General features: G+C 43.1%; 1 protein-coding gene across 1 annotated transcript in view; it reads left to right on the top strand.

Moving 5' to 3' along the window:
* The window catches only part of LOC110500284 (TBC1 domain family member 22B), a 186,062-nt gene that overhangs the window by 124,836 nt on the left and 48,242 nt on the right, over positions 1 to 12,984 (top strand). The window contains exon 12 of the mRNA XM_021577578.2: positions 7,602 to 7,729. Coding sequence (XP_021433253.1) covers positions 7,602 to 7,729 — 128 coding nt within the window. The remainder of the gene's footprint in view (positions 1 to 7,601; positions 7,730 to 12,984) is intronic.

Genomic DNA, 12,984 nt, shown 5'->3' on the forward strand with positions numbered 1-12,984 from the left:
ATTTCCTTTCCCCTTCTCTCTGCCTCTCTCTGGGCTTTGTTTACGTTTGACCGACTGATGCAGGGACGCGGCAGCTCGTCTCCTCTCTTCTCTCTCTGCTCTTTAGAAAAACACTCCCGTGGATGGATGGATGGCCTGGGCCGTGTGGAGCTATAGAAAGGAGTCGATGCCAATGTGTTCACTCACTATAGCTTTAGAAATCAGTCAGTCATGCCATTGTGTTCACTCACCGCACAGTAGCCGCCTTAGGGTCACTGCTGTCTGTCATTAGCTGCCTGACCAGGGTGTCGTGGTGGTCGAGATTGCAATTTTTTTTATTTTTTTTTAAGAACGGGGTTCATAATTTGATTGATGTGTTGATTAGATGGGTATTAACATGTTATATGCTACAAGGAGTTTGTGAAGAGTAGAAAGATGGCCTCCTGTATGTGCAGTACAGTATGGAAGCTATGTACTAATTGAAGTTATCTATATCTCTTTGAAGCAGAGATAAGGTGGTGTGTGTGTGTGTGTGCATATAGATGTGTGTTGAGTTTGTCCCTCCACGTGATCGATGACAGCCCCCTATCTCGTCCTGTAATCCCCCATGTTCCCCTGCTCCGTCACGGCCCACACTACCATCCTAGCTCTCAAGCCCTTTAAACAGAACCAGGCATGGAGATGAGTGCATTCACAGTTCAAATGAATGCGCTGAGGTGGTAGTGCACAGGGTGTGCTCTAGATAAATGAGGAGGAGAAAACGGTCACCTTCAATCCAGGAGAGTGGGACGGGAACAAAACCTAGTTTAAGCCAAAAGGGGGGGTTCGTTTTTTTAATGCGTTTAGCCTACCACAGCTAAAGATATCTTTTATGCTCACTTTTAATTTTTTTCTACTCGAGTTGATGTACAGGTGACATTAGTCAGTGAGTTAGACACCATTTTCCGGAAGTGTTGAGAAATGCAGACAGGTATTTAGGTGTATGTCCATTTAGTTATGATGGGCTGCTCTATCAGTTGGACCGTTAGGCTGTTGAGTGGTAGTGTAGCGTTGAGATGACTCTTGTCGGACATAGGACACAAGGTGAGTTAACTCTCTAGCCACTTAGTCCTGATCTGGATGCGGAGATCCTCCTAACCTATTGATCTTCTCTCTGAGGCCCTGGGATTCCCCCCTTTGACTCTATAGCTAAAACAGAGTCGTCTCTAATCTGTGGAACTCTTCCCCTCTCCACCCCTGGCTGCCCCTGCTCCCCTCATTATGCAATTCATTTAATCCCCTATAGTAAGGAACCAAAAGGCAGATCCGTCGCCGGGTGCTTTTAGCAACAATCAGGGGCTTCGCTCTAACTAACGACACAGTATTAAACGATAGCCCCGTTTTCTTATCGTGACACTAAAGCGTGTGATTTCTACCGGCACGCCAATGTTCACCGGAAGCTACAATCTATCTGAAATATTAAAGCTGATCTACCCCCTAAAATGAATTTCAATTTGTATTTTTTATTTTTTTATGTGTCTCTCTGTAAGGTTGGTACATTTTTCCTCATCTCTCTGTTCTGTGTGAATACAGAACACATTCAGGGTTCATCAGCATGGAAATTGCTAAAGGTGAATTTATTTATGCAAATGAAGGAGGGAAACAGCATGGTTTCTGCACTCTGAATCATGTACATGTAAGACTCCCATGGTTCGATTGTTGAGGCAGAAGTATGAATAGAATTAATGGAAAACAGTTGACTAGTGTATCTATGAAGAAAAACCTTGTATGTTTCCCTTGTTTGAAGATGTTAGTTGGTATTATTCCGTGTGTTTGCGCATGATTGTGTTTGTGTGACTGTGCGTGCTTCCCTGCGTGTCTTTCACACTCTCTCTTAACCTCTCTGGGATATGTGGGACGGTAGCGTACCACCTCGCCAACAGCCAGTGAAAGTGCAGGGCGCCAAATTCAAAACAACAAAAATCTTATAATTAAAATTCCTCAAGCATAAAAGTATTTTACACCATTTTAAAGATACAATTATCGTTAATCCAGCCACAGTGTCTGATTTCAAAAAGGATTTACAGCGAAAGCACCACAAACGATTATGTTAGGTCACCACCAAGTCACAGAAAAACAGCCAAAGAGAGGAGTCACAAAAAGCACAAATAGAGATAAATGAATCACTAACCTTTCATGATCTTCATCAGATGACACTCATAGGACTTCATGTTACACAATACATGTATGTTTTGTTCGCTAAAGTGAATATTTATATAAAAAAATCTCATTTTACATTGGCACGTTACGTCCAGTAGTTCTAAAACATGCAGTGATTGTGCAGAGAGCCACATCAATTTACAGAAATATTCATCATAAATGTTGATGAAAATACAAGTGTTATACATGGAATTAGAGATATACTTCTCCTTAATGCAACCGCTGTGTCAGATTTAAAAAAATAAAAAAAGCAAACAATGAAATAATCTGAGTACAGCGTTCAGACAACAAAGCAGCCAAAAAGATATCCGCCATATTGTGTAGTCAACATTAGTCAGAAATAGCATTATAAATATTCACTTACCTTTGATGATCTTCATCAGAATGCACTCCCAGGAATCCCAGCTCCACAATAAATGTTTGATTTGTTCGATAAAGTTCATCACTTATGTCCAAATAGTTTCTGTTTGGTAAACACATCCAAACTCGCGTTCAGGTCAAGCCGTACGTCGGATGAAAAGTTCAAAAAGTTATATTACAGGTCATAGAAACTTGTCAAACTAAGTATAGAATCAATCTTTATGATGTTTTTATCATAAATCTTCAATAATTTTCCAACCGGAGAATTCCATTGTCTGTAGAAAAGCAATGGAACGAGAGCTAACTCTCTCATGACTGCGCCTCACGAGCCTGTGGCACTCTGCCAGACACATGGCTCAATCCCCTCTCATTCGCCCCCACTTCACAGTAGAAGCCTCAAACAAAGTTCTAAAGACTGGAGACATCTAGTGGATGCATTAGGAAGTGCAATATGACCCATTTACACTGTATATTGGAATGGCAAAGAGTTTAAAAACTACAAACCTCAGATTTCCCACTTCCTGGGTGGATTTTTCTCAGGTTTTCGCCTGCCGTATGAGTTCTGCTATACTCACAGACATCGTTCAAAAGGTTTTAGAAACTTCAGAGTGTTCTCAATCCAATACCACTAATAATATGCATATATTAGCATCTGGGACAGAGTAGCAGGCAGTTTACTCTGGGCACCTTATTCGTCCAAGCTACTCAATACTGCCCCCCTGTCACCAAGAAGTTAAGTATGCCTGTGATTACAGGTCCATGGCAGAGCTTTATATTGTTCTGACATCAAGTCTCTGCTGTGAGGATTCAACCTGCAGTCACCCCACCTTTGATCTCTCTGCCTCTCCTCTGAGCTCCTCTCATCTCCTCTAGACCTCTCAATCCACCTACACATAACCTATTGATTCACACAGGCCCATAGAGCTTGGCTTTCCTATACCGTCTTAGCAGCTGTATGCATATTGCTATATTGTTGACCATAAAAGCAACTCAAATATGCATTAATTCATTGGCATCAAAAAATAATGTGTTTATTGTGCTTTGAAGAGATTTGTAAGTGAGAGTATGAAGGAGTTCTTCTTTATAGCTGGATTTGACTTTGATCTTGGACACTGGAGTCCCTGGTCGATGGTTTAAATCATAGTCAACAGTGCTGTAGCCCTGTGTGTGATTGAAGGATGCACTGAATGACGCGTTCCTGATGTTGTGACAAATGCCATCACTAAGAGCACAGAGAGAAAGAACTGGTAGCCTGGCATACAGACACTGTCATCCTGGGATATATAATACAGACACACTCACACACACACTCAAGAATATAGGATGCACAGTTTTGTGGTGTGTCTTATCAATCTCCTTATGTAATCAACTTTGCCTGACACTGAAACATGACAAGGACTACGTCAGAGCTGTCACAGATGCAAAAAGACACGCTGTTTGTATGCCATGGAAAATGATTTCTATAGAGTACTGGAGGTCTGGTAAAGTAATAGAAAAAGCTCAGCAGAGAACCCATGCAGACAGGGCATGCACACGGAAAACGTAGCTAAGAGGGAGGGAGAGGGGGGGAAAGAGAGGAGTAAAGAAAGAGAGAGAAAGAGGAGAGAGATGAGGGACAAAGAGCGTGCACGAGAGCGTTAGAGAGAATGCGGAAAGAGAAAGAGGGTCACTGCGCAGATGTAATTATTGGATAGATGGAGGAGAGCAGAAGTCAGGGAGAAGTGTGGAGCTCAGCAGAATGCATCTCAGCGCCATCACTTGTCTTTTCTCTGACCCCTGACCTCCAACTGTCCTCCCGCAACCCAAATCTACCTAGCAGGCCATGCGCTGCCAGTCGGAGTCTGCCCAGATACTAAATTCGCTACAAAACTCTCTACTAAACAAACAGTCCTGCTAAAACTTGCATCTTCTTTACCATATTATAGTCTGACTACTCGCAAACAGAATTCATGAGTTAATTACCACTGACTTTGATTTTGATCTGGTAAAGTACTTTTTGGGGCAAACAATTTCAACCACAGGCTTGACTGAATTCACCCTCAACCAAAAAAAAAGCAGGTGCTTCCCTCCTCCCTGGGTTTGTAACGGAGTAAAATAATGTTCTCTATTGCAGAAAGAGAGGGAGCAGAAAGAGTGGTTCCGTAGTACTGAAGCAAACACTAATAATCTTACTCTCTCGGTCTTCCTTCCCCAGCTATGGCAGCTGTTCCTCTCTCCTACTGGCACTAGAACAGATAAACAATAACTAACTAATTAACTTCCAGGGGACCAGGAGGAACTCAGACAACTCTCTCTCTCTCACTCACTCACTACTCAGTCTCTCTCTGTGTCTCACTCACTCACTCACTCACACTCTCTACACTCTCACACACACATAGTAGGATGGTTTCTCTACTCTTCTTAACATGAGTCTTAGTCTGGTACCAGATCTGAGTGTACTTTAGCCAAGCCAACTCCTCTGACTACATGTGAGAAGTTTAATTTCAAGATGTTTTATTTATTTATTTCCTCTAAAGTGTTTGTTGCCTCTTATTAGGGAAGCTGTTTGGAAGTGATATATTACTGTGATTTATTCACTGTTAATGAGGGTAGGCCTAAGTTGTTTACGCAGGAGCATAGCTATGTGATAATTAAACTGTGGAGACGAGAGCGAAAAAGGGGAAAGTGTTCACTGTTTACCTCACCCTCTGAGAGTGTTTGTGTGGGTGTGCGTGCGAGAACGAACTAATGTGAAGTGTTGATGTGTCTTGACATGTGTCGGGTGACAAATGAAGTGGATCGTGATGGGTACACCAGGGGTCACGTTAATGCGTACTTTTCTCCGGGTAGTTAAAATGCAAGATGAACTTCAAGCAAAACTTTAGGAAATGTAGCTGGCTACATTCTTCTATGATAAACATGAGGAATCGATGGCCCTGAATAGTTTTTGCAAAGAAATACCTTGTTTTTTTTCCCCCTGTAAGCTAATGTACTTATGTGTGGCTGCTGGCTAAATAGTGTGGCACTTCTCTTTTCATCTGATGAAAATGAAGCTATTTTCTGCTGAATGTGTTGCATTCATTTATTGTGTGTCAAGAAAAACTAGTTGCACTCCCCTGGTCACTCTGTTGATGCAAACAAACTGATTAGCTGTGTCAGAGTCTCAGATTTATGCACACTAGAGGTCTTCACAAAACCACCTGTACCCAAGACCTAATCCGGGACACGAGTTGTTCCGGACACAGAACTGTAAATAATGTAACGGGTCGGATCTGATATGATTGTTGCGGGTCTCGGGTATGTGTCATTTTAACTGACTAGTCCGGAAGGGCCTGTACAGATCCCGAATGTGACTGCTGCAGTAGAGAGAGAGCGAGAGACATTTTATAATTTATGCTGCTGCTCTTGCTTTTCACAAGTGGAGTGTGACGCTTGTAGCTTGTTGTTGGCCAATCATAAGTCATCAAAGTGGCAATAGGCTACAGTCGTAAAGCCTCGTGTGTGGCAAAAGTTAGGAGATACTTTTGGTCATGTAGTGTATGTGAACACCTGCTCCTCGAACATCTCATTCCAAAATCATGGGCATTAATATGGAGTTGGTCCCTCCTTTGCAGCTATAACCGCCTCCACTCTTCTGGGAAGGTTTTCCACTAGATGTTGGAACATTGCTGCGGGGACATGCTTCCATTCAGCCACAAGAGCATTAGTGAAGTTGGGCACGGATGTTGGGTGATTAGGCCTGGCTCGCAGTCTGAGTTCCAATTCATCCCAAAGGTATGGGGTTGTCCTTGGGGTTGAGGTCAGGGCTCTGTGCAGACCAGTTCTTCTTGACAAACCATTTCTGTATGGACCTCGCTTTGTGCATTGTCATGCGGAAACAGGAAAGGGCCTTCCCCAACTGTTTGCCTCAAAGTTGGAAGCACAGAATAGTCTACAACATAATTGATGCTAGTCCATGGAAACCCATTTCATGAAGCTCCTGAAGAACAGTTATTTTAATGACGTTGCTTCCAGGGGCAGTTTGGAACTCATTAGTGAGTGTTGCAATCGAGGGCAACACTTTTTACTCGCTACGCGCTTCAGCACTCGGTGGCCCTGTTCTGTAAGCTTGTGTGGCCTACGACTTTGCGGCTGAGCCATTGTTGCTCCTAGACCTTTCCACTTCACAGTAATAACACTTACAGTAGACTGGGGCAGCTCTAACAGGGCAAACATTTGACAAGCTAACTTGTTGGAAAGGTGGCTTCCTATGACGGTGTTACGTTGGAAGTCACTGAGCTCTTCAGTAAGGCCATTCTACAGTGTTTGTCTATGGCTGAAATAGCCGAATCCACTAATTTAAAGGGGTGTCTCATACTTTTGCGTATATAGTGTATCTAATCAATGGAAGATATAATTAAAATTACGGAATTAAAAGTTAAAAGAGAGGTATAGAATACAACGACCAAGAGCCAACAGGTAAGGCTGCTACTTAATATTCTGAATGGAGTTATTTTTAACTGTTGGATGAGAAAGCGCATGTACTGTACCCTCAATTTTGCCTAGCTAGCTAACTTTAGCTAGCTAAACTAGCTTCTCCCGGGTTTGATGCAGTCAAGACTGGTACTACGTAATCATATCTGATGATAAATACCCTAGCTGTATGACAGCTATTAGTCTACTATAGCACAAGTCGGCTTGGTTGGTTGCTGTCTTTCGTCTCTCCCTCCCTGCTCCCAGTGTCAATCGCTCCCAGTAATACGCACGCTTGCACGCAACACACACTGTTATAATGCTGTCTTTCTCCCTAGCGCTATAGGAGCTTTAATGTTCTTTGAGAGGTCCACTAACAGCTATGCAATTACTGCTGTATTGTCTGACCGCCCAGCCATCATCGGTGGAAAGAGAATTGTGTGTGTGTGTGTGTGCGCTGTGGATATCAGAAGATTATCAGCGGCTGTCCATGTGAACCGCGCATGTGTGTGTTCATCAGTGTCTGACCGACGTGTGTGTGCATACTGTATGTGCGTGCGTTGATCATTGTTTGACGGAAGTGTGTGTGTGTTTCAGTTTAACGAGTCTGTGTGTATATGGGTGTGTTTCAGAAACGGTGCACGTCCACATGCAGCAGTATGAAGTGGAGTATCTCCAGTTTGCCTTCCGTTGGATGAACAACCTGCTGATGAGAGAGCTGCCGTTACGCTGCACTATACGCCTCTGGGACACCTACCAGGTACACACACACCACAAACGCGCGCGTACGTACGTACGCACACATACTGTGCGCGCGCAGGAACAAACACAAAACACTCACATGCATTCACACAAATTGTCACATTTCACTCACTCACAGTGTGTGTATTATTCTCCCATTGTGTTCCTTCGTAAGACCCTATCCAGCGGAGGTCATCCATCTCTGTCAGTCCTCTCCTCTGTGGCCTGTGCCTCTGGCTCTTTATCTCTCAATCTCTCTCTCGGTCTGTCAGCAGCTCAGAGCAATGAGCCCGTGCCTCAACACCACTGAACTATTACTAAACAAAAGCCTTGTTAACAAACCATCCTTTATAACTCCCCGACTTCTTCCCATCCCTCCCCTCAGATTGTACGACCTAGCTAGCCTCTGAAAGGCTGCAGTAGGACAATGGTGCAGAACTCTGTGGCTTGGCCCTGAAGGGCCACAGCGTCTGCTGCTTTTCTGTCTGACTATAACCTGCCGGTTGACTTCTATAAACTGGCGGTTCGTCAATGACATGAGTTGATCCGTGAAGTATCGCAGAGATAAAAATGACTGCGGCTCTGAAGGACTGGTTCCATGTAGGAAGCAGGTGTATGTGTCCTGCATTGTGTTCCTTTGCCTCAGCAGTGCATCATCTAAGGTAGCCTGTTATCTTTTTTCATTTTCTTTTGTTTTATTGTACATGTGCTCCAGAGGGAGCTGCTTAAACGCTAGTACACCCTAGGCCACAGGTAGGTTATCTAACAAACATCTCTCCTTTGTTCCGCCATGTACGGTATAATACACCATGCTACAGCGCAGCACTGAGCCAAGGAAGGCGTTTTGTAAGGACATAAAAACACAGCACCCTCTCTCTATTCTACTTCCTAATTAAACCATAAAGTGTTACGGCCTTTGGTTATCTCCCAGATGGCACCCTACTCCCTATGTTTGACCAGATCCCTATGGGTTCTAATCAAAAGTAGTGCACTATACACTGAGTATGCAAAACATAGACTGACCAGGTGAATCCAGGTGAACGCTACGATCACTTATTGATGTCACTTGTTAAATCCACTTCAATCAGTGTAGATGGAGGGGAGGAGACAGGTTAAAGAAGGCCTTGATACAATTGAGACATGGATTGTGTTATGTGTGCCATTCAGAGGGTGAATGGACAAGACAAAAGATTTAAGTACCTTTGAATTGGGGACTGGTAGTAGGTGCCAGGCGGACCGGTTTGTGTCAAGAACTTCAATCCTGCTGGGTTTTTCACGCTCAACTCAACAGTTTCACGTGTGGATCAAGAATGGTCCAAAGAACATCCAGCCAACTTGATACAACTGTGGGAAGCATTGGAGTCCATATGGGCCAGCATCCCTGTGGACTGTTTCGAATGGGCCGTTATCATGCACCTGTCGGAACAGGGACACTTGAGTAGTGAATGCAGGACGCTTTTCCTGCAGTTCATTTTCTTGCCAGCCAGGTAGGCTACTCCAGTTGTATATTAAGCAGTGTGCTTAATATTAGGAAAGTTTCAAAATAAATGTATAGTAGGCCTAGCCTATAGGAAGCTGATGGGATCCTTCTTTTTTTAATAGAGGCCATCAAAACACTGTTTTCTCAATTGCATGGCATAGTCTATAGAAATGTTGCACAACATGGGTTTATAGGAACACTTATTTAATTCCAGGCATCAACCAGCTATGAGGAGCTGACTCGCTGCGCATCAAGTAACCCTATTCCACTCAAACTCAGGGTCTCACAAAGTGTTTGATTTGAATTGCGTTGCATTTGCATTCATGTCAGAGTGATTAGAGAGACAACAGGGTGCTGAGTACCCACAATTAACTATTGGTTGTTGGCAAGTTTGGTAGGCATATCAGAGTGCAGTTTTGGGGAAGCCTAGTTACTGTCGTAACTCCCCGGTGGCGATCTGAAGGATCAGGTTACAGTGGCTCCACACTACCACATGCTCTCTCTCTCACTCTCTCATAGAGGGGGAGAGCGGGAAGTCGGCTGTTTTATGGGCGGTCATAAAATACGCTGCCTCTATGCTCTGTAGTGTTCGAGATTTGAATGTAAACGGTGGAACACAGAGAGACACTTGGACATCAACAGCTTGAATAATTAAACAATATTTATATTTTTGAGAATGTGGGAGTGGTCCGTGGACACTTAACATGACAGTCATGTTGAGTGTGTTTCATTTGGTGATCTCATGAAGGACAGGAAACACACATACAGTTGAAGTCGGAAGTTTACATGCACTTAGGTTGGAGTCATTAATTTCAACCACTCCACAAATTTCTTGTTAACAAACTATAGTTTTGGCAAGTCGGTTAGGACATCTACTCTGTGCATGACACAAGTCATTTTTCCAACAATTATTTACAGACAGATTATTTCACTTATAATTCACTGTATCACAATTCCAGTGGGACTGAAGTTTACATGCACTAAGTTGACTGTGCCTTTAAACAGCGTGGAAAATTCCAGAAAATTATGTCATGGCTTTAGATGCTTCTGATAGGCTAATTGACATCATTTGAGTCAATTGGAGGTGTACCTGTGGATGTATTTCAAGGCTTACCTTCAAACTCAGTGCCTCTTTGCTCGACATTATGGGGAAATCAAAAGAAATCAGCCAAGACCTCCACAAGTCTGGTTCATCATTGGTAGCAATTTCCAAATGCCTGAAGGTACCACGTTCATCTGTGCAATCAATAGTACGCAAGTATAAACACCATGGGACCACGCAGCCGTCATACCGCTCAGGAAGGAGACGCGTTCTGTCTCCTAGAGATTAATTTACTTTGGTGCGAAAAGTGCAAATAATCTCAGAACAACAGCAAAGGAAGATGCTGGACGAAACGGGTACAAAAGTATCTATATCCACAGTAAAACGAGTCCTATATTGGCATAACCTGAAAGGCCGCTCAGCAATGAAGAAGCCACTGCTCCAAAACCGCCATTAAAAAGCCAGACTACAGTTTGCAACAGCACTTGGGGACAAAGATCGTACTTTTTGGAGAAATGTCCTCTGGTCTCATGAAACAAAAATAGAACTGTTTGGCAATAATGACCATCGTTATGTTTGGAGGAAAGAGGGGGTGGCTTGTAAGCCAAAGAACACCATCCCAACCGTGAAGCACGGGGGTGGCAGAATCATGTTGTGGGGGTGCTTTTTTGCAGGAGGGGCTGGTGCACTTCACAAAATAGATAGGAAAATTATGTGGATATATTGAAGCAACATCTCAAGACATCAGTCAAGAAGTTAAAGCTTGGTCGCAAATGGGTTCTCCAAATGGACAATGACCCCAAGCATACTTCAAAAATTGTGGCAAAATGGCATAAGGACAACAAAGTCAAGGTATTGGAGTGGCCATCACAAAGCCCTGACCTCCATCCTATAGAAAATGTGTGGGCAGAACCAAAATTCACCCAACTTATTGTGGGAAGCTTGTGGAAGGCTACCTGAAACGTTTGACCGAAGTTAAACAATTTAAAGGCAATTTTACCAATACAAATTGAGTGTACGTAAACTTCTGACCCCCTGGGAATGTGATGAAAGAAATACAAGCTGAAATAAATCACTCTCTCCTATTATTCTGACATTTCACATTCTTAAAATAAAGTGGTGATCCTAAGACACTGAATTTTTACGAGAATTAAATGGCAGAAATTTAAATGTATTTGGCTAAGGTGTATGTAAACTTCCGACTTCAACTGTGTATATATATTTTTACATGAATGTATATTATTTTATATATATATTTGTTAATATATTTTCCCCTAACCCTACTACCCCTCTAATTGGAGTAAACTAATGGACAACAACACTTAATCAATGTTTCATAGTGATATGGAATGACATTCTAATAGATTGACGGACGGACGGACGGGGTTATTTTATCATGCACATCTCTTTCTGTCTCTCTCTTTCGTTCACACACACACACACACACACACACACACACACACACACACACACACACACACACACACACACACACACACACACAGACAGAGTAGCTCTGGAGAGGTCCTGGCTTTTCACTTGGTTCTACTAATCAGCTACTTCCTTGAGGTCGTATGAGGACTTTAGAATTTAGCTGGTGGTCAAAACTCTCCAGCCCCATCGACGAGCCACACAGACTTCGTGCACCCTTGTGTGTGGTCTGACAGCGGCCGTGGCTTTTATTTTGTTTACCTCAAGGCGTTAGAGAGAGGGAGGAAATTATGAAGGGAGAGATGGAGGGCTTCCTCTGTAACTCTGTATCCACAACTATCAGACCCTGCCATTGATTTAGATGCTTGTTGACGTATGTACTTTGTTGTTGTGTGCTCTCTTGTTAGGATAACACTAGGATTCAATAATAGCAAGATATTACTTATTGCGTCTCTATTGATTCTCAGTTGTGTTGGAGTATAAAATGTGTGTCTACATTATGGGATGTAGAGGAAGCTGACCCTCCTCTCCTGATGACTCACTTTAATTACTGTGGCATCAATGTCTTTGTGGGGCGCTCGGAGGGTAGAGGGGTGTAATTGTGTACCTATACCCTTGTTCTCCTTCAATTACCGTTCTACCCCCTTTATTGACTGGGAGAGAACACACACACACAGGCAAAGTGAAGGTTGTAGATTCAGTCAGAGAGCATTATGACACGTAATAATATAGCAAAATGGCAGGAGAAGCCCCTTAGTGGCAAGATAAAGTCACTGACCATACAGTAAGGGGTAAGCCTGTAAACTCTCATGTCGTTGTTATGAAGTTTAATACACTCTCAAGATCACTGTTCTGACTGCTTATGAACTCACCCAGTCAAATTCCCAGGTCGTAATCCCAGAGAGCAGCAGTCAGGAAGGCCTCAATCGTTCAGCTTTTATGAAGTTAACACTGAGCTGCTGCCTACCAAAAATGAATTGCAAAATAAAACTCAATTGATTTCAACCTATGAATTATTGGTAGTAATCACATAGCCTACTTTCTCCAAAAACACTTCTGAGCCCTGGCTCTGCAGGCCCTGGCAGATATGAAGTATGTGCTGCCTGTACTATGGATCCACTGATGATGGGTTGTGATAAGGAAAACTGTCTACTTCATTCTTGCTGATATGAGTTTTTGGAGGTTTGAGTGGTGAATGAGTGGAGTTTTTCTAATCAATGGTCGGGCCTGCAAGGAGTGACCGCGACATGAATTAAACCCTGAGTGGTTGACCTTTTGGGCTAACAACCTCGGTTGTTCCCCTCAGTTATGACCGTAAGAT

The sequence above is a fragment of the Oncorhynchus mykiss genome, chromosome 21, assembly GCF_013265735.2.
Source record: "Oncorhynchus mykiss isolate Arlee chromosome 21, USDA_OmykA_1.1, whole genome shotgun sequence".
NCBI classification, from domain to species: Eukaryota; Metazoa; Chordata; class Actinopteri; order Salmoniformes; family Salmonidae; genus Oncorhynchus; species Oncorhynchus mykiss.